The sequence below is a fragment of the Temnothorax nylanderi genome, unplaced genomic scaffold (assembly GCF_030848795.1).
Source record: "Temnothorax nylanderi isolate EJ_2023f unplaced genomic scaffold, tnyl_v1.0 TNYL_tig0001_pilon, whole genome shotgun sequence".
Classification (NCBI taxonomy): Eukaryota; Metazoa; Arthropoda; class Insecta; order Hymenoptera; family Formicidae; genus Temnothorax; species Temnothorax nylanderi.
In genome coordinates, this window is record NW_027249063.1 from 245,538 (window position 1) to 272,398 (window position 26,861).

The following is a 26,861-nucleotide window of genomic DNA, read 5'->3' on the forward strand; positions in this document are numbered from 1 at the left end:
AAGAGAACGAAAGTCTAGATGCGCATCACTATAACGCAGACTTAATTCTACGTACAAATAAGTAAGGCGGCGCACACGCGCCGGCAATCGCGCGCGCCTCCAGTTGTTCGTAATCTAACGGAGAAGAGGTTATTTTAGTTTCTAACGAGAGAACTTAAAAGTGACGTTGATTTCTACATGTCGCGGCAGGAGCGAGTCAGGCGAAATGTATCGCGATCCTCGCGACAGCGAGAGCGAGCGAGCCTGCGATTTTCCGAACGTACGTTTTACCGATTAAAGAGAAACGCCGCGCTTTCCACGAATGCAACGATCTCAGCAAACACCAAGTAATACGCAACTTACATGCAAGTTAGAATTTCCTACTCAACACATGTGTTACACTGCATTTACATTGTTGAATAGAAAATTCTAATTTGCATGTAAGTCGCGTGTTATTTGGCGTTTGCTGCGATCCGCCTAAAGGGATGGTTTTCAAATCGATCGCTAATCTCGAAGGTGTACGAACGAAAACGCCGAATACGATTCCTTCTGCGTCCACCAAATGCGCTTTATGTCTATTTTTATCAATATAGATTAACTTTAATCTCGGTTTAACTTACTCTTTATCTTTCTCTAATTCTTAGAACTAGAAAAAGATAAAATGTATGTTGAACCGAGATTAAAGTTAATCTGCATTGATAGAAATGGACAATAGCCGGCGACCGGAGAGGTCGAGTCGGCAATTCGGTGAAACCTCAGCGGTTCGCTTCGTACGATCGTCGGCTTGTAACTCGTCGCGAGACCGAATAAACGTGATCGAGTAGCGCATTCGGAACGACGAGACGCTCCGTCGACTCGATCAGGATCTAATCCTTATCCTAACGCGTTGGCCCGCGGATGTTTTTGTTCTTACGCGATAAATAGAATAAAGATTTAAAAAAGGAACTGCCGCTCGCGACACTTCGCTCGATCACCGCGCGAGGTGTTTCATCCTTCCCTCTTCCCTCGTATACTTTGTACCGACGGAAACTCCTTTCCGAATGAGAGCATCCCCGGGGCCGAGATCCTCGTCTAGGATAAGGATTATAACGCGTAAGGATCACGCTGCGTGCGTAAAATCAGGTACCTACATGGCGCGAGGAGATTGTTGTTGCGCGAGATCGATATGCCCGCGGGATCGTCGCCAGCGCGCGACGCGACATTATTATTGTAAAGTTTTTATTGCGTGAGTAAAGTATTGTGTTATACCGACCAGAAAGTATGTACACGTACCTTGCAAGACAACAAGTCTCGTCCTTCTCTGCGGGGGATCATACCTCGGCCCGTTCGCCGGCTCGTCCACGGCGCGCTCGAATCCCCGGGGGATGCGTCTTCCGCTCCTCTCGGAAAGTCAATCGCACCACTCGCGAGCAAACGAAATCACCGGGCGAAAAAAAACTGTCCGGAGCGATCGCGAGCGCGGATCGGAAGGACTCGAGATCGAAATCAAAACTGATCCGTCGCGGCGGCGTCGAATCGAAGTCAGAAGCGTTCATGGTTCATGGCGCGGGGGACGGGGGAGGCGTCGCGGTATTGAAATTCTCGCGATTTCATCGCCGAAACGTCGATCTGCCGTTCTGCTATCGATCTCCCGACAAGACTGAAATCGGTCGCGAATCGCGATCGCGTCGCACGACGCGTCTCGTCGTCTAATTTTGACAAATTGCACGTTTCCGTCGAACGAATATAAGTTCGGCACACACTATTTCAATGCGCGGTCGAGGATTGACCCCGAACTCCAAAGTTCGACGGGGTTCTCGCTAGCTGGTTGCAGATGGCGCCACCGACCAGGTAAGTCCACGAAATTTGAAGTACAGTAAAACCACCGCGCTGCGTATTATCGGCGAAGGATGCGAGGTCCGATTGTCAGTAAATTCCTTGGTTATCACTGTTATCAGTTCGGTTATCAGTTTTATCCGGATCCGAAATCGGAGTCAATTTATATTTACACGTCACCATCAGTAGTTACAACTACTGGCGTAAAAAAACTGAGGTAAAAACGTCGTATATGAACACAAATTAAATCCGATTTTATAACACAAATTGTTATTGCTCTGCACAAAAAAATATAAATTTATAAATCTGGTTCTAAAGAAAATGTATAGACGCTAAATGAGTCGTTACGATTGCATTGCCAACTTAAGATAAAATGATAAAAATATATCTGTTGTGTTTCTTTGACAAGATCGAAATTTTAAAATTTTCAGATTTCAAAATAACATCTTTTCGTGTGAACCAGTATGCGTTTTAAGAAGTTATAACTATAGACGTTAACCCGATTAATAACGACGTGTAAACGTGGTCACGGTCAGCAGGAACATAAAGCGCCGATACAAAAATACGCGAAGGTGATCCGGGTGAGTTTATTTCTTTTTATCAAGAGAGCCGTTCCCAACTGAAGTAAAGCGTGTTAGATGGAACAAAATATATAAATGAAATGAATTATCGGCTAAAGCCCACGTTCGACGTCTGTTATTCGCGTCAGAATCCAGAATTCTATTTATAAATTTTAATTGCTATTTCATGCAAAAAAAAATATTGGAAAGATTAGTTGCAAACATGAAAATTTTATATATTAAAACGTACAAATGTGTCGAGATATACGGCAAATAAAATTATAAATTTCTATTTTGAAATTCGATCGTTTAAAATGCATTTGATTGAATTGAAATCGAAGACGCATTCGGCGCTGACCACGCCGATAAAATCTTTGGCATGCACGAAGTTAACGCAACTACGTAAGACTAAGGTCTACGATCTAAAAATTAGATTAACTAGGAATTTAACTAATCATAATAATAAGAAGAAATTAAGGAATTTACGGAATTATGTAGGATAAGTTAACTATGCTCAAGAGTTTCTACGACAAGGCATTTCATCGATCTACCACGCCTACGTAACTAGAGCGTTTGTTGCATCAACGTTTCACAGCACGTTAAGAAAGAGGAAGAGAGAGAAACGCACTTTTATTACAACATTATAAAATTTTACACAGTCCGCGGTAACGTGGCCACAAAATCAGAATGCCGTCTCGACGTAGCTACGGCGCTACGTCGACCCTCACGAAAAATATACATCAATGCGAAATACATTCAGTACAAAATAAATACATCTATATAGTCCATTTGTTGTGGTACAGTTTGCGTCGATTTTACGATTTTTTTCTTTTTTGCTACGGCCAGAGGGATAGTGTTAACGTTTTCGCAGATTGCTCTACGTATTCGCTCTACAAACTAGCCTCACGCTACTCTACACGCTAGTTAACACAACACACATCGACCTGACTTCTACTTTTGCTACTCTCGTATTAATCGAGTCGGAACAGTTGATTATCAATTTGTTAGACAATTGCCATTACGTTCGCAAGTCTTGTTACGAGACAGCATGGACACTTATCACGACACGACACCGATAAATGGGTTTGGTAGCCCGTTTTTTTTTTTTTTTTTTACGTTACAACGGATTAATATTGCAATTTTCTTACGCGTATAAACGCGGCTCGGACGTACAAAGACATCCTTCCTTCCGTAACTCGTACGCCTCGATCGCGACAGCTACTACTCGTTGAAAAAAAAAGACGTATAATCTACGTAGGTCCAAACGTTATTGTGAGTTCGTGGTCCTCAGAGTTTCGAATACAGTGCTTCTCGATGACTTCGATATAACGATCATTAATAGCACGCTTATTTGTGCATCGAGAGACCGCATGGCATATTCGATGATATGCTCATAAATAATGTTGCAAATTGCTTCACGTATTAAATCTACGTGATCACATCGCGCTATTTGCGAACGTATGCAGATTAACAGATTACAATTGCTTAGGCAACGAAGTCTGAAGCAGCGAATCAAAGAGCCACGGCGATTCGCGTGTCCCGCAGAAAGTTCGTTCCAACAACGAAATCGTAGAGGAACGTCAGAATCAATCAAATACATTAAAATAAGCCACAGAATTTGATTGTACAATTTACAAAATAAAGCGGTCGATAATTCAATCAACAGGTGCCTCTCGATATAAATAATTTTTACGTAAAGTTGAAAGTATAGACAGATTTGAATCTTGATCGATACCTAAAGCGCGATAGAAACAATATCTTGATATAGCAAAGAGAGAAAAAACTGTATCGTCTAATAACATCCCTTGTTCCTGATCGTCCACTCGATCCGCCCGGTGCATCTATCAACCTATTGTATATTAATGCAGCCGCTGAAGCTTATTTCGATACATTTGAATTACTCTGAGTGATGCCCCGCACGTTAGAGCCTGATGCTGTCGAAACACGTATACCTACCACGATCATATCCCAAGGGTATAATCATAGCGAGTGCGTGTTCCGACAATAACTGGTTCTAACGAATTCGCACGAAAAAACGTCAGTATTAATGAAATGCGTCCCGATGATTACAGTACAGGTCCTAATCACACGGCGCGCTCGCCATAATCGCCTCCACTTACTTCGATATATATGATTATTTCCGACGCTCGGTACAAATTTGTTAGAATGAGGCCTCTCCGTCGGGACACGCATCCCACCATGACGAGAATTCGCCCCGACGAGTTCGAACGCAACCCGTTAGAATTAATCGCATCCTTCGGGGTGAGGTCTTGAGGACAGTCGGAAAAGTTGCGAGACGACACTGCAGTCCGCGTCTCGCACGACCGTCTACACGCTGGGATTACGCTCGAGGAGAGCGCGCCGGGAATGCGTGTTCCATTTCCCTATTATTTAAGACATCTATCTCCGCTATCCGCTAGTCGTCTAACATGATCTACCACATCTACCGCTACGGTCTATAACGCACTAGCCAGATACGCAAATGAGATACGAATGAACACGAACAAGTCTGACCTGCTTTTTAATTCGATGAATCAAGGACATAAAAAGCATATGCACCTTATTCAGGGGGCGTTTCTACAGCGATATTCTGCGCTGTAATTACCGGCGCGGCGCTGTAATTTTGTCGATTGTGCCCTTATTATTGTTAACGACAAACGGAAAGAGATCAGACTGATAAGCGTATCTCACAATTACTCGAGGTATATAAAACTCAATTGTATTTATCGTGAAACAATGTTTTTTCGATAATTAAAAGTACAAACAGATGTTGCTAGTGTATGACAGAATGTCGCTCGCTGTTAATCGGAGGACTCATGACTCATCCGTTATGCAGAGAATAAAATCACAGTTATGCACGAGTAACTACATCGATCGCAAACTAATCGCGCTCTCTCAGTCGCGGATAAATAAAATTTATTGTTCTCAACGGAAACAATCGTCCACTTTTTACTAATAAAAACAACGAGTTTCTCTAGATACAAATTGTGCGCTGTTATACGCTTACAAAGAATCGTCGCTCGAAAAGAATTCGATCATTGTTGTATAATTGATATATTAAATCATTATTATATAATAATATTAATTATATAGTCGTAACTAAGAATACATTGTATCTCTTTCATAGAAAAATCTATTTCATGGACGGACACTGCATAAGCTACGGTATTTAACACGTCAAAGACGTAGCGCAAAAATATGCGGCATGAAACGCATGAAAAAGAAATCTCCATCTCTCGCTTAAAGTGAAAATAAATTTGCTTTTGATTTGGAAAACTTTGTAAGATAACTATAGTAATCGCACGAGAGTAGGTATATATCGAAAGCATGCAGTGCCTGTCGATCTTCACATCGCACCCACGTATTCGACGTTCACCGTCGATATTCTCTCATATGCATATCAATAGACGTGTTCGCAAACGCATAACTACGCATCTCACACGCGCCGTATACACGGAGGACATACCAACGTACATTCGGAAATACAATACACCAGTATAGATAGGACGTTTATTTAACTTAGATGCTTGCTTGGAAGTTAACGGCTAAGGTAAGTACGCGAAACAGACAAAGCCAAGTTCATTTAACTATTCTCCCCTATCTCTCGAACTTGCAAATTCGTTTACGGGATACGCGCCGATGGGAATTCTCTATCGAACGCAATAAGTTTCGCGACCACGTGGTAATACGCGAATCTCTCCGAATGCACTTCTAATTCCGAACGTTCCGCGGGGAATGAACGAAGCGGACGATACAAAAGTATATACTTAGTTGGGGAAAGGTAGTCGCGACAAGCTAAAATTCCTGGTCCCATTTCCTTCAAGCATTATCACCAGCGGCACTTGCTGCCACGCCTGCCCGCGCGTTTCCGAAAACCCGGTTTCGGCGCGACGGAACTTTAGATAAAATCTCTCCCGCGTGCCGAATACTTCTCTCCTCTCGCATATTTGATCAACGCGCGCGGCCACTCGCCGGGTGTTTTATCAAAGTTCTCGTCGTAAAAGACGCTTAAATTTCAATTTCAAATTTTGCACACAACGTCCGCGAGGATCGTTAGTCAAACTTAGCACACTTTGTAAGGCGATTATCATCGCTTAGAATATCAAACTGTTTTCATCATGTATTTGACAAGATGTTGCTTTCTACGCTTAATTTCGCCTACGAGGATACACCGCGGGAGTATTATCCTGGATAATCGAGACAGCTCTGATCCAAATCGGATAAAGTGTGCAAAATTTGAACGATATAATGTACACTCGTACCATACTACCCGAACAATCATACCTAAAAGTGTGATCACAGATTGACAGAAGGCGCGTAAAATACGACATTATAGACACAGTCATGAGAGATACGCCATTGCAGTAATTATCAATTAAATACAGTTATAAGATGGAGTTATATACAGTAAATATATATGCAAGCTTATTTGTAAATATAAACCTCGAAACGCAAGCGGCGGAACCAGAGAGCAGAATTTTATGCGATGTAAGATTTGATTTTGTCGGCATAAAGTTCATCTTTTAACTCATTAAAATTTTTTTCAAGCCCTCATCATTTTTCCATTTTGCAAAATATTACGTTCGCATTTCGTGTATACATATATAATTACACTCTTCTCATAAAAATTATATCTGGATCCGCCAATGCAAAATACCTACCCAGTCACAAAAATAATACTACACATATTACATTTTTGATTTGAAACTCTGTGTGATGTGTTGATATAAAAAATATTTTTGTCCATTGTGACGTTACTTCGATCAGCAAAGTTTTTAACTGGATTATCATATACATCAGAATTAAAAAATAATATTGTCCGCATTGAGAATAAATACATAAATCAATTTTTCATATTTGCGCGTACGTACGTCCACCGGATTAAATATACAAAACTATATTAATACACTAAAATTTTAAATTCTTATTTAGAAATTCTATTTCAATTCTCTTTTGCCTCTCTTTATTGTTTTTTAAAGCAACGACGGTAGAACCATATAAAAATTGCTATTATTAATTACTTTTTATTAGTAAAAGTGACAAACATTTCGACGTAAATTTTTTTGTTAATTTGGACATTAAAATCATTGGTATTGATATTATAAATTCAGAAATTGATATCACCTCGTATATAAAACTCTATTGCTTTAAAACTCTAATTTAATCATACATGCATCCTCAGGTAAAAAAAAACGTTGTTAATTATGATATTCTATTTTCGAAAGTTTTTTTAAGAATCCGTTTAAGTTTCTTGAAGCGATCGATAAAAATGATTATTGCAATAAAAAAAGTTGACTCGTACAGAAGGAGTAACTCACTCCGAGTAGGACTATAGCAGTCGCAACGGAGAAATATCCTTCCTCGAAGAAATATCGTTGAACCTAAAGTCCACGCGAAGTCCATAAATTTCGAAATAACATTGTTCTATGTCACGCGAGGCACCTTCGTCTATTTTTATACCTTCTCCTCCGATATGCGAATAAAAAGATTTGACGCTTATACTCGTAATGCGATCATCGTTATTGTTTGTCAGTCACAAATATATGGCCCCATTACATGTCTAGGTCGAAGCATCGATCATGTAACAGCGCGTTATCAATTCAATACACGTATCAGTATATAGTTGTGTGTTAGATTCTCTAGCTACATATATACATAAGTATCACTTCACTATTCTCTTACGTACGCGAGGTGAGACCGTAATTTATATGCTCGATTACGTTCTCCAATGCAGTTACATACTCTAAATTGCATTTTGAGAAGGTCACATAATTAGAAACGATATACATGTTTTCCTACATGTTTTTTTTTTCTTTTTACGCGTGTTGACTCGTGTCAGTTTAAGTGTTGAATTCAACGATATGGAAATATAAGTGGAAAGCGATATTGACACGTCTTAACACGTCCACTTTACACAAATACGCGCGCGATAATGTCATACGCATTTTATTGTTAATTATTAAGATACATTATAACAGAATGAATTTCTAGATGTAAAGCATGATTAGATATGTGCTTGAATACACGATTAGCAATAACCGAAAAGCCGCGATCGTGGAATGTACAAAACATTTAATAAAAGCTACTAACTGTGTAATCTGCAAACGAGATTTTAAGATGTAATAAATATTTTGAGCCTCGTGAATCTGATAAAATATTATCGACAATTTTGCGCAATTTTAGATAACAAAACCCGGAATTACATAAAACATTATTTCTGTCTCGAGAAATAAAAAATAACATACTGCCATAAATATAACTCATATTGACTTAGTTATACAAGAAGCATAAATAACAATAATTTTGATATAAAAAAACAATTCCGTGTACATTGTCAACTTAATCATTTCAATAACAAAAATTGATTAGCTTTCCAACGAAATAACACACACGTAACATGTATTACTATTTAGATTTGCAATAATTTTGCTCCCTGCTGCAAAATAAAATTGCGCATACGTGAACATCAGAATATATTCAAACGCGAAATTCAGAATGCAAGTTGACGATTATTTAAGCACGTCATTCAGGAACGCTGGAACGGATTTTCTAAAAGAAGCTCTTTCTGGAATGTATATACCGTCGCGAATCTGATACTCGCGATCGCAGCTGTGCGGCGTGTATGGACGGAGCAAGCGCATTCTCGCGAATAGAGCGAATGCCGATGTCACTCGCGTGCGAGTGTCCTCCAATGAAACGCTGCTAAATAAATCGCGATCCCTGAAAACGGTGTCTGTCCCGAGAAAACGCGACACAGCAAAGCGAACGCATCGCCGCGCGGCACGTAACGAATTACCCGGCCGGGGTGAAGAATGGCGTCGTTTTCCAGAATAATTGGCACGACAATATTCACCAACCGATTTTACACGAAATACACGGGGAAAGAGAGCCGAGAGACGATCGAGTCGCGCAACTCGCGCAGAAGTGTTTTCGCGTTAATCCCGGGTCTTTCGTCGTAAATCGTTCGCGTTCTCCGCCGTCAATATGATGTCCGCCGTCAATATGTCGAACATAAGTTCTAATACTCTCCTCGTTTAATCCGAATACGCGTAGATGCAGTTTAGTTATTTCAACGTCGAGATGACAGGGAGGCAGTAATTAGTGTGCTATATGTTCTTGTTTTCTCAGGGAGACATTCAGTACTTCGGTGGATAATAGCAATTATTTGCAACCAGATATGTTTAGGGGAAACATACGTAATTAATGATCGAGAATCACGTTTTGTGCGATATGTAGGATTTAAAATTAAATAGATCGAAAGGGGTGGCAGCGCTATGAGATTTTTGATTTTCAAAGCAAACAGCGAATCGATCTGAGTACAAGACGAGAAAAGGCGTCTGTTAAGCAAGTAATGTTTGAGCGTATGCAATTAAACTGTTATAGCATTGGAACGCGATATTTATCTAATTCTATTTTTCTTCAGCGAGAAAATTTTACATTCCGTTAAATTTATCCCCGAATCTAATATCTCTTAATACTTAAAAGTTTTATTTTCGCCAATAAAGCGATACATTACGGTACTTGACTTTGATCCTTATTTGATCGCCATCAAAAGGACCTTCCCCCGCAAGAGACACCGTACCCGATTTACATAATAAATGGCTAGAGGGACTCTTTTCTTGCCTTTTTAAGAGTGATCCCGCTAAATCTCGCCGAACGTCAAGATCAATAGACGAGCAGAGTACTGAAAGTTTTAACTGATATTATTGCCATCTTTATCATCGAATCGCCCTTATCTGATCCACTTGACTTCACCTCGTTACCGGAATGTTATTAACTTTGGGGGATGATGAGAGCGCCGCCAAGTGCCTCCTTAAACGTTACGGCATTTTCATCTACCGGTCGACTTACCGCGGCGGAGCCCATAATTCGGGATATGGTGCTCGCGACGCTATTCGCGTGTGTTCGTCGAGCTTAAATCTCACACATAGCGAACTTATAGTGCACCGAGCGTAAATTACTCCCCTCCAGCGGGCACGTATATAACTTCGCGGCCGGCATCTCTCCCTCTCGGAATGCCAGTAAGCTCCGTCGAGAAATTTAATCGAGATTGGGAAAACCTTATTTTCCCTCTCGCCCGCGTTTCACGTCTCGTCTTGCAGCCAGATAAAATGCTGTCGCAAGTAAGACACTCGTCTCTCCCTTGTTACAAGATGGGATCTCGCGAAGAAAGAAACAAGCTTCCCGCTTCTCTCCCGCCGAGAATGGACGTTGCGCGATAAATGAGAAAGTGCACTATCTAAAAAAAAAGGGAAAAAAACGAGACATATGGTAACACCAGGAACCTGCTGAATTTTATAATCGGATATTCGCGTCGAAAAATTTCAACCGGAACGAAAAAACGTCGCCCCGCGTTATTACCGTATAAACGATTGCTAAACATTTTCGACATCCTTGCGATTAGGACTTCAGTCCCGAATGATCGGAGAATGTGTCCTTCACAATTCATAAATATATGTGACATTTATAAGCTCTCTGACAAAATCCTAATATACAAGTCCACAGTTATCATTTAGAGAACATTTCCACTGGACGGCAACCATTCGTATCAGCGTCAAAATCATTGGGCAATACATTACTAATTTCAACTGACTATATTTTACAATTAAGCCCAATGAGATGCAAAATTTCTATGCGGATAATGTTAAACAGATAATGACAATACTTATGTAACGTACATATATCTTTAGTGCCAATTCCTTAGGTCTTCATTGCTTCTTTTTACGATATAATATCGTAGGAGTCATTGTACATGTCAATAGAAAATAAAAGTGTTTTTATATAAACTGTTAATAAATAATATAAAATGTATACACGTAAATACACTATATTTATGTGATAATGTATACGTTTTCAATTATGTCAAAACTATAGTCTGCTTAAAAGGTCTCGTTCCTGGCATCCTTATAAAAACGAAAAAAAAACTACGCAATGCAAAAATAATTCAGCCAATATCGAAGGACGAGCCGTAAGAATCAAGAGAAATGAGTTAACTCCTTGTAAGGCCATACCGGGGGCAGCCCCGGTGCGACATCGTTTGTGCGTCGATTGCCCGCGGTTTCGCAAAAGCGGACTGCTCATTGCGTAATGAGCGCGTCCAGGCAGATGCGGCGAGGACATCTTTATCAACGGCATCTCCCTGCTTTGTGCACCTTGTACGTGCGTCGCATGGCATCGCGTCTAAAGCTCGTAGACGTCACGTCCGTTCGGTCTGGCCACAGCCGGACGGCAAGACGACGGACTCGCGTACGAGTGAATGATGTGCACTCTGAGGCGCACGTCGCTCGAATTTCTACCCTCGCTACCGCGCGGCCTCCTCGAGAAGCTCACCGTGGTCTTGCAGCAGCAGTAGTGAAAAAGCTTGACGTAAGCGCTGCGAAAGTGGCGATCCGCGACGCAGTAGAGCAGATTGTTGAAGCAGGACTTGGACAGGGCGAACCAGGCCAGATTGTAGAACACGCTCGCGTTGACTGGAACAAAAGAATTCACGCAGACCGCCGTGCCGTACGGCAACCAGAACACGACGAACATCACGCAGCTGCACATATTTGTCTTCGCGAGCTCGTAGTCCCAGGAGAAGGCGGCCGGCGGCTTGTACGAGCCCCGCGTGGCCCGTCGTACGCGTATCACCAGCTTCACGTAGAGGAAGATCGTCGTCAGAGCTGGCAGTCCGACGAATATGCCGGCCCCTACCGCCTGTTCCATCGCGATACCGCTGAGCTTGCGGCGGCAAAAGTCAGGACCTATGTCCAAGAACGATTGCAGAGCCACCACAGTCACGGCGATTAGCCAGAGGACGATGATCGTAGCTGTTACATGACCCGCCGTCAAGCTGGCATATCTAGAAAATATGAAATACGTTGCTGTAAACATCAATGAATTAACTAGGAAAAGGGTGTACGCATTAGGTATCCCTAAAGTTCTTCATAACGAGAGATGTTTTAACAAGTGTTACATTGTACGCAAATTTCTCTGTAGCTTTGAGTAATTGTATATAACCAAGATGATACGTGATAAGAGTTTTAAAGTAATGTGAATATAGACTGCTAAGGCATCATTAAGCCCGGCTCGCTGTTGCAACTTTGGAATACACCTAGGAATAATTCTCATAGAGATAACAGGAGATAATACGTTGTCTCGTCGGATGGATATTTCCCCCTTAATTGCATCACGAGCTTGTTTAAGTCCCGGCTTTCTTATACGGCGTATTCAATTAAAGAAAATATTTCCCTCGGTGATACACTGCGCGACTGCAATTACGGAGTTGGTCGTACTAGTCTGCGGATTAACGAGGGGCTTGAAAAACGAGTCGGTAGTTACGAAGTTAGCGGCGCTGGCGGACGATTTCTCGTTTACAATGCGAGGAAACTTCCTCGAGTCCACGTGTTCGCCGTGATTCTTCTGACGCGACCGGTTAAAATACTTCCGCCGTAACGCCGTATTGTCGCGAAACTTTCCGCGTGCGTATGAAAAGCCAGCCGTCGTCGTCGTCGACGTCGTCGTCGTCGTCGTCGTCGTCGTCGTCGTCGTTATTGTCGTCGTCGTTTCTCCCCCGAGATCGTCTGCTATCGGTTACGAATTCCGGCAATTCAAGCTAAAGAGAACGTCGCTCGGAATGCGAAATTACGAACTCGATCGTGACGCTGATAGAGAACGCCGTAGAAGCACTTCAACGTCAAACTCCAAGTTTCAAGCAGTGGTCGCCATACGCCATTATACGCGATGGCTTAAACTGATAACAGTAATTTGATTTCTACCCCATTCACTGTGTTTACATTACCCATATCCACCCAACGATGTTAACCATCGCGAGGTATTTTCATGCAAAGGCCACCAGCGATAACGATATATCCAGGCGTGTGTTATAACATTACCATCTCTTCTCTTCGGCTCTAATGATGTTATCTGCCTATAATAAGAGACATTAGCCTGAAATATTCATGTGCTCGTGAAAAGGCATCGACGTAATAACACGATAAATATTGCAAATGGTGTAACAATACGTGAATAGAAGGCACAAATTTAAGGAGGGCTAGTTATCGATCTCTCCCATGCATCGGGCTAGCATCTTTTTGTGAGTAAACAGGCGCGATCATAATTTTCTTCCTTTTTACTGTCCCCACCGGAACTCCGACCTCCGGCCCGAACGATGACCCGACTTGCCTATATTACTGTATTTAGGGTGTTGCCTTAGAAACACTTGCCTGGTGAAGATATCAAAGCCAGATACGGAGAATATAGAGCTGATATTTTCTTAGAAATTTATTATACGAGTTACGGTGTGATTACCACCGAAAAAATCGCCGCAATATCGTCGCAACAAAACGATTTGAAATAGAAGGAAGCACATATATGTTTTCCCGGAGAATGGTTACATAAATTTCTCGATAATCGTTAGCGGAGATAGAGAGTTGTTACGAGAAAAACGTCCCCGAGGCGAGGCACAGAACAAGAATGTGCATGCGTGGGGAATTGCAGGAACGTGGTGGGTATCGATTGCCGGAATCGCCGGTGCACTCGCTTTATCTTTCGGCTGGCAAACAGTTAACACAAGCGGGCGTAATTTTCGGCCGCTATTGTCGCGGACGGCGGTAAGGCCACCGGGGACCAAAGAGCTTTACAAGCACAGGTTTTGGTATATATGTTACTACGACCGCGCCAAATGAAGACCCGCCTGCAAGAACCAGATAGCCTCGCCTTTGATCGAAGTGAATTATTTACATGGGAATGGAGACAATCTCCTGCTGCACAGGATAATGCAAGTGTTTATTAAGGCAAATTGTTAGTCGGTAGTCGGCAGCAGTTTGATGAAGTTCGGAAGCTTGTTTACGTGCTAACCATAAATGGATTTAACTCCATCTTCACATATTGGCGCTGATAGCGCGCGGAATAAGATCGATTGTTCCTTCCTTTTCTCCCCCGTGCCTCCTTCTCTCACCTCTCGAATAGACTTGAATACGTCTCTCAAGTTGTATCGATGACATATCGAAAGAGGCAAAAAAAAAGGCGATTTATAGGAAATTTAATTTTCGATAGGCTTCTCGAGTATCGACAAAAATTTTCGTCGAATGTATCACTGCGAAGCGAAACGAGATTAATATTATTTCCGTTTTGGATTATATATCAAACAGTTCGGTTTGATTAACCGACAAGCGTCGCACTGTGAAGTTCTTTATTTAGTTTATCGAAAACCGCGGCCAGCCGATAAAATTCGCGTTAAAAAACCCCCGTCCCCCCGCGTTTTACCAAACCAAAAGGGAAACCCTTTTTGCCCGGCCTTTGCGCGAGCGAGAGTTTGTTAGTTTTTGCGGCGGTCCGGACAAATCGAGACACCCCGGGGTTCGATCCATTTTTCATGCCACCCTACGGGACAAATAACAAACTTTGTTAACGATTACACCGCGTAACATCAGTTCGGCCGGTCCGTCCCTCCGAGCAAGTGACGGAAAAGCGGCCGCTGGGCAAGAACGTTGAACGTGCCCGTGTGTGTCGCGTCGTTCCGGAAACGGACTGCTCAATTAGTATCCGACAAACGCCACCTCGTAAACAAAGCGGAGCGGGTTAAAGGCGACGCTTTGAAGGGTCCTCTTCCCCGACGCGACACGCGGGGGGGGGGAGGGGGCGAGGGAGGGGGAGGGGGACGGGGGGGAGAAGTCGCGCGCGGTGGCGAGCGGTGGCAAAAAAGCGCCGACAATCGCAGGAATGTAGCAGCTATTGATCACGCCAACGGTCACGTGTGCTATATCTTTTCGATCGCCGAAGCCCCGGCACTTAATTCGACGGCGGATGGGCCTCTCTCTCACCCCGTCTTCCCCCTGTTTCCGTCGCTGACAACGCGTTTCGCCGTCTCCTTTCACCCGCCGTCCGTCGACACACGGGCGCGAGCGGGTCCGCCGACGTCTCCCGTTGAAGAGTAAAAAAAAAAGGAAGTATTCCGGATGAGACGACGCGATAACGGTAATAGCGGGGACTCGTCTCCTCCAGCGATGGCAGTTACAGGGTTGTAATATTGATCGGGCCACCGGGTCACCGTTCATGTCCAGAGTTGGATTCGCGCCATTTCGACGGTCAGACGAAAGGTCAGCACCATTTTCTACTATTTTCGCAATAAGCTGATCAATCTTCCGTTTCCCGGCTTACCTATATGCATCGTTTTTTTTGCAATGCCGTATTTGTCGGGTGTAATCGGTAACGCGCAGAGTAGATTTGTACATTTGCGCGTTAATCGAGCCTTTCGAGCAGAGGGAGCAAGCATTTTTGCACTCTTTAAATAATATATAAATTGTGGTGTACGAGAGAGCTCCCGAATGATAATAATATGGATTAACGTGATGTTTAGCTGATTGGACGACGAATTGCATTATTACGTGTTCAGCCTGCGCCATGAAAGCTAACTAGGAAACATTTTAATCCGGAACTGTGTCTATGCGCAAATGGAAATGTCGCAGCAAATGAATTTGCATAGAAAGTTGGAGTTTTGCATATAAATAGTACCGAGCCAGACACAATGTGTGTCATTACTTTAGAATTGCGTTTTCGCACCACAGCACTGTAATCGTATTGTCCGGAAAAGCCATAAATATATAAAATATTGGGTAACCATCGCATTATGAAAGCGATATTCCGCATCTCGCCCATAAAATCGTGATGTCATTATACTGAGCGTCGTATGTAATGTTGTTGACTGTTTTAGGACAAAAACAATCTGATAATATTGAGACACATGCAATATAAAAATTTCTCTATCTTTAAGTAGCAACTGCGAGATGAATTACATCAGATCATGAATGCAATTTTTCATGTGCGTATTATTATACACAATATATAACTTTATAATTATATATATATATATATATATATATATAACTTATTATATGAAAATTTAAAGAATATAAATAATTAAATCTTTCTCGTTTCTCTTTTTTTTACATAATTGAGAAATTACTCAGAAAAATAACTTATATTGAAAAATGCAACATTATAAAAATCGTTATCTGAGAACTTTTAGTTTTAGATAAACTTTAATTATTTTTCGTATTTGTATAAGTTTCAGCTTACATATAGAAAGAATAAAAGATATATAAACTGTAAAACATACATGAATTGAGAATATCTAGAAATTAGAATTAAGCGTACAAAATTTTTTTCGTTTTTATTATTCTCGTCTTTAACAGAAATGCTAATGTCACAAAAAATATATTTTATATCTAGTTTGTGAAGAATATTCTCAATGAAGAATATTTTGGTTGAATGTAAACTGACAGTACAGAGCAATCAGAAACGCAAAAGGATAGAAAAATAGCTTAACTGCAGTTAAGTTGTCCTTCCCGAGAACTTCTCAATTTCGCGTGATATATACCCACGCTCGAATATCGCGGAACTGCAAAAGGATCTCTGAGATAAAATAGACGGGAGAGAATGAAACGCGATCATGATGTCACGTAGCAGTCGACGCGTTAAATTGCGGAAACACCCCTTTTACGCGGGTCTCTCTCTCTCTCCATTTCTACTGTACCTTTCGGCGGGCAGACACAGACGTGCGTAATTTTCGGCGGCGATTGTGGCCAACGTTAGTACGGTCACCAGGAAGCAGAGAGCCTCGAGGGTCCACTCGAATCGGCAGGCACCCAGGGACTCCGCAGGAGTCCCATCGTAACCCGCTAGGATTACGATCACCGAGACCGGTATTACCAGGCCAGTCACCAGCAGGTCCGCCAGCGCCACGTTCACGAGGAATGCGTTTCCTGGAAAAAGAACCCGCGTGAAACTCATTAAAGTAATTAGCTTCTAACAGTTCTTGCGATCTGGAAACGCTCGAGAGAGCCGACGTTCCGCACTTTTTGCGTTCGAATTGCATTGTAGGCGCGATCGTGAGGGCAGATGTACCCTCGAGTAATGCTCCCATATCGCGTGAAAATCTCAAAATTGCTCGAAACGATATCTAAATTAATACACGAATCGTTTATTTTCCAAGCGGAGTAAGCTCAGTTCTCGAAAACTTGCCGAAATCAATACACGCGAGTTTATAGCCGCTTTCCTCACACGAAATTCATAATCTCTTAAAACTTTTCGCAAGAACGGTTCAGACAACTTTTATTTCGATTAATTTCTTGTTAGATAAGTGGATTTCATCACGACATGACAGGTGACAATTTAAATTCATTTCACAAAAATTTAATGACAGTATAATCAGAATATAATAAAACAATATTTTTTAACATCTGTGAAAAAAACGTGTTCTTGAGCATTCGCAATACAATATTAGCTGTAATTTCAATTTTAACTATATAGGTATTATCGAGAGGTGGGTGGAAGATGGCCGGGCAGTGAATCGTGCTAATATACGTGTAAATTAGAAATTTTATTCTTTTGTTTTTTTTCTCTATTTCTAAATCCGCTGATACATAAACTGGTCGTTTTGTCACGATTCAGTGTCGTTACAATTTACCATCCGAAATGTAATCCAGTGGGTTAGACCTCATCTTTTCCGATCGATCGCGCGCGCTTCGCCGCGGCGTACGCTATTTGGAGTGGGATTTTCAGACAGTGATATAAATTCGCGGGATAACCGTGTTGGACACGTACCGATCTATCGCGCACGACGCCAGGATTTCGCCTGTACTGCCAAGAGCGTCTAAGACGTCCCGCACTTTTCCTCTTCCGTTGGCAGAAGTGCCAGCCTTCGACCGAGTATTCTTGTGCCAAGCTATTATATTACGCAGACTATCATCTTGAACCTTTTTGCAGCTTCGCGCTCAACTAAAGCAGTGCGGGGAGAACGCTTGATTTTCGCCGCCGCGGCCGCGCCGAAGAGAAAACTCGGAGAGAACGCGGCCGGCCAATCTCCAACATTTAATCAACGCACGCCCACAGGGGCATAATATCGGAGGTCGTAGCTTCTGCTCGGGCAAATCGTAAAAGCCATAGTAATTGCAAAACGATGTCGGCCGAAACGAACAGTCACGCCGGCTGTAAAACTTTACTCAGACGGCGGCAACGACGACGATGATGACGACAACGACGACAACGACGACAACGACGAGGAGGACGACGACGACGGCGACAAAAAAAGGCGAGGATAAGGCCACGGTGCCGCTGCCGCAGCTGTTATTGCGAGTCAACGATTATAGCGTTTCATAAGTTCATACGTAGAGCCTGGCGTAAGCGAAATACCAAATTGTAGAAAGTCACAGAAAGAAAGGGGCGTAATATCCGCATTACCTCACATTGCCCCTCTCACGACGCGATATATTCCCTCGATTCTCGGGGATTTCCCCGAGATCAATACCCGACGAAGACACGGAGAAAAGGAAATAATATCCGTACGTCGTCACGTCCTTAGGGGAGTATAACGCTATAATAAGATTGCGCGCTTCTGCACGAGAGAGAGAGAGAGAGAACGAACGTATGCCGTTACGCTCGGTCGCACCGCGCGCTCTATGAGTAATAAAATGCGTAATAAGATTTTTTTTTCACCAAGTGTGCACGCTAGAGCATCGGGCTTTCACGCCAGGGTTTAACGAGCCGTCCTCGAAGGAAAAGGCCGATGTTGACTGCGAGCATCGGGAATGAACGAAGTTTTCATTAGTCAATCGCCTCGTCGCTGCATGCAATATGCATGCAGCGCGCGTACGCGCGAGAAATAATTATTATAATTATACATTTCCTCGTAGCTGCACTTTACCCGTGCTCGCGGGTTGTTATTGTCTGACTTCACTCACCCTTATAAGATAAATTTTCATTTACTATGGTTTCCTTATGTAAATAGATACCGCGCACAATGGGATAATGCCCCTCGCGCCGACGTGAAAACGACGCACTGGGTTATCAAGTATTCAAATTACATTTTAGAAAAAAAACATGTACATTGTTATAAGTACCGAGCATCTCACGACTTTAACCGCGCGGCTTAATTGAGCGGCGAAAGCACTTTTAAGAAGTCATCAACACCTATAAATTACGGACAAAGCGGCGCGTTCTAAGTTGCAGCCTCTGCACGTATAATTTCAACTTTTTTCTCGACGTCTTATCGCCATCTCGCACTGACGTACTTGGCACTGACGTTTTACGTTAAAGCATATAGTATAATTGTAGCATATTATACCATTTTACTTATATATATTTGCAATATAAAACTTTAATCAATCATTTATTTAATATTCTTATTGGTTCTACTGCAAAGCTGTCAATGGTGACTAAACATACATGTGCAGCATACTCGAGGAATTAATAATTCTAAAGCTATTAAAGCTTAAGCATTAAAAATATCTGAAAATGTGCTCCAGCAGATAAAGTAAATTACATCGCGACGTTATATCCATAGACGACACTCTCTCGCTGCAAAGCTGAGGCGACATTTTTACCAAGGGCGACCTCGGACTTGTCGCTTTCGGGGAAGCGCGAAACGTAGTGGCACCAACACGTCAACGACTCTGTACGGTTGCAAACGTGTTCGCGCCTTTGGCGAGGATATTACACTGCGATAAAAATGATTACGCGACAAATTGCACCGCCCGCGCTTCGGGAAGGCGAAGGAAGTCAACTGCCTTTCGCCACCCCCGTCCCGGTTAATAGGATGAAATATCGCGCGGGTGGGTAGGCGAAAAACCCGGGGGAGAGAGTCGGCAGAGAAGAGACCGCGGCAAGCAGAATCGAGAGATCTGCTCTCTCTTCAGGTATCGACGAATTAAGCTCTGCAGTCTGCAGTAGTAGTCGCGTTCGCGCCGCGCGGCGCCCGGCGCCCGGCGCCCGGCGCCCGGCGCCCGCATTCGCCGATCGCATTTTCCGGAGGTACGTTTCGGCGTGACGAGATCTGATCGATTCAGCGGTTGATGCGTGGAATAAATTATCCCGCATCAGCGCTCGTGGCGTCACTTCGAAATTGATTCTCTCTATCTCCCTTCTCTATATCTCCATCTCTCATCCGGGGTCCCCTGTCTAGCCGCAGTGCCGCAGCATCGTCATGGGAACGTGCGCCCTTCCCCCCTCCCCCTCCCCCTCCCCCTCCCCTCCCCCCCTCCACCAAGGGGTATTCTTCTACGTACCGAATGAATCCGCGCTGATCAGAATTTGTTTTAATCGATTTACCGAGTCAGCCCGCCGCTCGCGCTCACGTGTTCTCTTTCTCCTCGCTCGCCGGGGCCTCGTTTCACGAGCGCCGAACCGAACTATTCGCCAACCGCACCGCGGAGTACTCCAAGTATTCGCATTACCGGCGGGGATTCACCGCGTTCGGCCGCCGCCTCCGTGATCGGGGTTTCCAAGGGGAGCATCCAGACGAGACGAGATGGGACAGGAGAGCGAGGAGAATCGAGTGAGGGACTAGGGAGAGGAAGGGGCAGGAGAAAGATATGGAACGGCGCTCTCTCGTTGCGGCATTAGATACAGGGCGGGCAGAGTTATACGGGAACCGGGTCCGCTCGTGCGGCTACGCGCCGCGAAATTGACTCGCTCATCCGTGTACACCCTTATAGCGACCCCACGACTGCGCAATCCATTACGGCGCCATCGGGTTACCGGGCATCGCGGATACGCTGCGGTGTTGGCTTTTTGTTTCTCCCGAGTTCTCGCCGCGCCGCGCCGGCAGAGTTCACGCAAACGAAGCCGAAGTCCGTCCGACACTTCACGTCCGCAGTAGAAATGGGGTTTACGTCAGGCACGAACGGACATCCACGAGCATTTCCCCGCGCGATCCTCTCTCTCCTATCTCCCTCTCTCTCTCTCGTACATACGTCGCGCGCCGCACACCGGAGACGTTCCTCCGGCCGACGCGACGCGACGGACGCGGGGGGAAAAAGGAGGAATCGCGTGTTAGGGCCGGATTTCCGGCTACAGACAGGCCAGTTGCCGTCGCGTCACGTTCAGACGTATTTATTGGAAAGGGACCGATCGTGAAGTTCGAAATTGCGCCCGCGATCGGCACATTAAAACTTCAATCTCGTTACAAGCTTTATTTCATGTCCTACATTGTTCCGCCCTTATCAAGCTTTTGTATTGTTAACCATAAAAATTGACATTGATTCGAGGAAAATAATAGATATTTCTCTCAATGAAGATCCTTTTTATACAATCCAAGTCTTTTTTACTTTGAGAGATATATGCTGCTCTATAAAATACCATCAATGTAAAGAAATTATATAGATACTCAATATACAATTATTAAGTAAAATTATTAAGCATTATTATTATAAATTATTACAATATTATTATTACAAATAAAAATTTCAAAACTAAATAATGAAGAATGATGTTTTAATCATACAAAAGAATTAAATTAATATATTATATATATCGTCATTATGTTTTCATCAATATTCGCTTTGCTCAATAAAAACGAACAAGACATCAAAAACAGATATTTTCATAAAAAAGAACTGATAGCTTATATTATATTCATATTGTTTTTTATTTAGTTGGTTACAGACATTGCGTGTTTGACGTTCAAACACGTTCTATTAAGTACACGAGCACTTCCATCATAACTACGTATCAAGGATTCATGTATCTTCATTCGCGGTCGATATCAAGATTTTATACCCTATTTGAAACGCACATATTGGACGTGGAAACGATCGTGGAACACCATTGAAGACCGTCTTCTGGAGAACAATTGCATTCGTCATGTCAGAGTCGGATGCGTTCGAGATCACTATAAAATCAAGAAATAGTCGCGGACGATCCGGTTAATCCTCGTTACCGCGATAATAATGAAGTTTCCCGTTGTCATCGCGGCTTGAGAGACGACCGCGTCGCGGCGAGCTGAGAACTTTATAGCTGGGAAAACGAGGAAAGCGGAACGAGATTTTCTCGGTGAATAGCTCTCCGGACGAACGCCAGTATTATTTGCACCACTATCGAGATTCATGCAGAATAAAATAGCGGTAAAAATGTTTCGGACCGTTTCAATAAGAATTACGAAGATGGCCACAGTGTGTGACGGCACACAGTTATAAAACCGAGAAACTCGGCAAATTAAAGTGCTGAGAAGAAGAGGAAAAAGAAAGAGGAAAGGACGAAAAAAAAGAAAGGAAAGAAAAAATGTAATTCAAAGAGAGAAAAAGAACAGTAAAGTAAAATTGATTTGCTGCTCTGGGACTAAATCTTCTCTCGGAAAGTATATGTAATATATAAATATATAAATATATATATATATATACGCGTGATAAAAACCACTATATAAAGCAACAATTAGTTTGATAGATATATAAATAAAAAATAATAATATAATAAAGACAAAAATTATGACCGACACAGATACCTTACAAAAAAGGAAGTGTTTAAAACATTGCGATTTTCATATTCAAAATTTAAAAATATCAAGATATTTACTACTAATATTAAAAATATGCGATAAATTGTCATCCTTTTTGAAAATTTTTTTCAAGAAAACCAACTCCTTTAAATCTGTCAATAAATATAACACTAAAGATTTCTTTCAAGTTAAAAGTTCTGAGATAAAATTCGTAAATGGATAATTTTTTTCAAGCGTTCGCATTTCTCCATGACAAATTAAACTTGTGGATTTAAATTGAATATAAAGATAAGAAGACAAAGGATGAGGAAGAGCGATATACTTAGCCGACAATGTAATTACGTTTCCATCCCCATTGCTTTGTATATCATTCCGTCCACAGCGTCATTGTTATTACGCTCTATGCGGAGTGCTCGCGTGCAAATAATAATTATCTCGGGTCGGCCCGAGCCACGAGCCAGCGCGGAGACAACGACATACGATAGTGTCCAGGGATTATTTATTATCACGCCGGCGTATCTGCGGAGGATGAGAGAGAGAGAGAGAGAGAGAGAGGGGTACGGTTTGCAAATAATACGAAAAATCGATCTCGTCATTGCCGCAGGTATAATAGCACGTTGAAGATCCCATCTTCTCAACAGATTGTGCCGACGACGTTCTTTACTGTTACGTCCTTCCTCGGCCGGATACAGACGGAGGACGCTTTTGTCCGTGGAGACGCAAAAAAAAAAAAAGATAAGAGATCTTACCGTAGCGATATATACGAAAGAACGTTGTCGCGAGGCACGTCGGAAATGTACGACCCCCTGGATGGCTTTTAGTCGGATATACTTCTATAGAGTAAAAACTTTTGTCGTTGCATTTGTCGATGAGAGCATTCTCTTTCAGGTACCGCTGCCTTCCATCCACCCTCTCTCTCTCTCTCTCTCTCTCTCTCTCTCTCTCTCTCTCTCTCTCTCTCTCTCTCTCTCTCTCTCTCTCTCTCTCGCGCCCCATTCAATTCTTCCCAATGTCGCTTTTACTATTTTAATTCTCCACCTCAAATTTATATAGCGCGAGAACGATTCTCTCTCCGCCTTCGCAAGCGAATTCTGCGTTCGCTATCGTTTTTTATTAGCAATCGTAAAGGCAAAATTACGGGCGTACCTCGCTTGTTCAGCTGATCCTCCACTACCACGGCGGATATCATGAAGACGTTACCCACGCTCCCGCTGACGGCGAGGGAGGCCAACAGCAAAAGTCGGGCCACCCTGGACCAGGCCGACGACAAGGTCACTGGAGAAATGTCGTCGCTACTCATGTTGCTACTCATGTTGCTGATCGCCTTGCTGAGTCTTTCAGACTCGACACCGATAATATTAGCCACGGTGCTTGTCACACCGTTGTAGATCACCGTCGCATTCATTCTGAAACTGCAAACAAAAATAGATCGTTACTTATAGAATGATTTTACGCTACAGTAAAGCGATAATAAATAAACCTGCTGGTTGATGCATACTTCACATCATTGAATTGAGACAGGCTAAGATTTCAATAAAGATCGTAATGAGAATCTGCACTCACTTTCAAATACGAATTACAATTTACAATTGCAATTTATCGACTGGGCCTATATATTTAACTAGATATTTTCCTCGGGAGTATCTCACGGATGATTAGCGACAAAGGCAACAAAGTTTATCTTCGATGAGCAACACATCCCTTCCGTCTTTCACCAATTTAAAGGACGGTTCATGGTGGTCTGCAAGTCTGGAACACGGAGGAAACGAGGCTGAAGCTATTCGATATCACGCTATTACACGGAGAGAGGCCCTTTGAAGATTAGGGCCGACAAGACCATACCGACCACCCTAATTGTGAATTATCGATCGGACCACGGTGTGGGGATAGTCACCTGTTCCGACCGTGGCCCATGTTAGGTTTCCACAATATCCTCGTTGTCGCTAACAACATCTGCGCAATATCATGGTAATTAGCAAATATAAGTGTCGTGACACGCAGTCAGATAACAGCTGACGCTGTACGGAACGTTGGAAAAGAACGTTTTAGAATTTAAGGATGCATAATACTCGTCTAAACTATCTTTCATCTTTGAGAAGAAGTTTTACGGACACGCTGGCTTGCATGAATAAAGTAGAGAAAATGCCTTTGCTTCTGTTTTTCAAAGAATATGTTTCGCAATATATGAAGAAAGATATTAGAGATTTTATTTGCTTATGGTGGAAATTAAAATATTCATTTCAATATAAATAAAAAATCGCAAGAAAGGCTATATAATTTGTAAACCGAGAAAGATATTTGTTATCTGTAAAAGTATATTATACTTTTACAGATACGATTAAAAGCTTAGTTAGCTTTTATTTGATCCTTTGATATTATATAGTCTATTAAATTAAATAATATAGTCTATATTATTTTATTTTGTATGAATGACAAAATTATACAATAAGATTATCACCAATTATAATGTTGAGATATAATGCTAATCGTGATAAAATCTTCAAAAGACATCTTCGATTTTTCAACGTCCAAAATATAAAACATTTACATTTATAATTTCTTATATACAAACTTTCAAACTTTTCTTTTCAATCTTGCGCACGTAAATGACAAAAATATAGGTCATGTGTTTTAATTTAGATTATTATGTTTATTATTATAATTTATATGATTAACATTAATATTAATTGTACCTACTATCAATTTATGTATGAAGCTTATCTACTCTGCCATTCTACACGTGAATAGAAATGTCTCGGCTGTGCCCATAGCGTTTCCAAAGTGGATCTTAAATTTTCATTAGCAAATGAAGCCTCGGGCGGCCATTTAAATGTTTAACACGGTCTATTCCGCCGGGCGGCGGGCACGAAGAAATTGATCGCGAAAATTGCGTTTAATAATAAAGCTGCATCATCACTCTTTCTTCCGATCGACGAGCCATCGTTCCTTACTTATAGAAATATTTTCACTTGTTGCATTAGGGCTTGAAATGGCGAGCCCCTCGAGCCAATAATCTCATCAATCCCGTTATGTGATCTTTCACGCACATCGACGTCGAATCAATTTCCCCGCGACGTCGCCGGTATCCTAATTGAAAAACGACTTCTGCGAGTAAGCGAGACACCATTCACGCCGTGGAAAAAGCGGTAACTGCAAATTCTCGCTTCCATCTTCGCGCGAAAGAGGATCAGCCGGGAATGATCGATGTTCGTTGTATACGAGATGTCCCAAAACTCGATCTCACTTCTAAGGATTTCTTCGACCTTTTAAAGATTCTTCATAGATAAAAAAACTGAATTGATCACTATTCAGTTTTTCATTAACTGTTAATTTTTATTTTTGACATTGTAAATTTTTGATATTAGATATGTCTTGATATATCTATGTCCGTTAAAGTAAAAACCAACTGGAATTGTATAAATACACTAAACTTTTGCCATTTATTGTGTAATTTGCGAGACTCCGTTCCTAATTACTCGCGATTCAAAAGATACGGAAATAAAAAGTCCACAGGTCGAATAAATGTCACGATGATTTTATAAAACACCCTGTACAAAGAACTTGTACGTCTTACGAATTCGGGGGGAGGGGGTACGACTCTTACGTCCGCTTTAAGCGGCTTTTAAATTGTAGATCTATTTCGAGAGGTGTCTCCGACTGTCTGACTATTCGACGAGACGTATAGATTACAATCTCATTGCTACACCTTGCGAAAGTGGATCTCATTCGCGATGCAAAAAGATGCAAACGGTCCCATCGGCGGAAGAGAGCATCTCACGTTTCACGAGTCTCCTCCAATCCCGTTCGAATGTATGCGTAAAAAACGAGTTACACGTTCGTCCTCTCGAACCTAGGAGCGCGCGTCTCCAAAGCGCGCAACGATGGATGTGCTTACAACGGGATGTTGACGGACCACCAGGGTCCATCGACGGTAGTTCCTGAATGAGCTAAATTACAAGAAGATGTGATTGCGTCTCCGCGCATAGGAAAAAAAAAGAAAGAGGAGGATTGACTCAGAAATCTGGGATGTTAACGGGGCATACGAATGCAGTCTTTTGAATTATTCCGACTGTACGGCGAAATCTACTCTCCCGCTTTACAATTGAGATCTCCACACACAATCTCCATACACGAGGAGCCACAAAATTCGGCTATTGCCACGTCCCCCGGACGGATTGTCGCTTTATCTATTTGGAGATGCGCGCGGCGGAGAAAGAGACGGAGAGCGAGTCGTCTAGTCCGAGCACTCCGAGCCC

The 26,861-nt window shown here is 42.4% G+C and overlaps 1 protein-coding gene and 1 long non-coding RNA gene across 10 annotated transcripts in view; one reads left to right on the top strand and one right to left on the bottom strand.

Moving 5' to 3' along the window:
- Positions 1 to 2,967: 2,967 nt before the first annotated feature.
- Positions 2,968 to 26,861, bottom strand: part of LOC139769164 (adenosine receptor A1) — a 164,592-nt gene continuing 140,698 nt past the window's right edge. For 8 of the 9 annotated variants that reach the window (XM_071700514.1, XM_071700434.1, XM_071700343.1 and 5 more), the window contains 3 exons: positions 23,752 to 24,017; positions 16,870 to 17,098; positions 2,968 to 12,195 (listed from right to left, as the gene is read on the bottom strand). In XM_071700514.1, coding sequence (XP_071556615.1) covers positions 11,535 to 12,195; positions 16,870 to 17,098; positions 23,752 to 24,010 — 1,149 coding nt within the window. In that variant the 5' untranslated portion in view covers positions 24,011 to 24,017 and the 3' untranslated portion in view covers positions 2,968 to 11,534. Of the gene's footprint in view, positions 12,196 to 16,869; positions 17,099 to 23,751; positions 24,018 to 24,168; positions 24,285 to 26,861 lie in introns of those variants that run through there. The other variant, XM_071700663.1, reaches the window with a different exon arrangement.
- LOC139769685 (uncharacterized) overlaps positions 15,016 to 26,861 on the top strand; it is a 41,077-nt gene continuing 29,231 nt past the window's right edge. Inside the window, exon 1 of the long non-coding RNA XR_011717619.1 lies at positions 15,016 to 15,433. This is a non-coding gene — a long non-coding RNA (uncharacterized lncRNA). The remainder of the gene's footprint in view (positions 15,434 to 26,861) is intronic.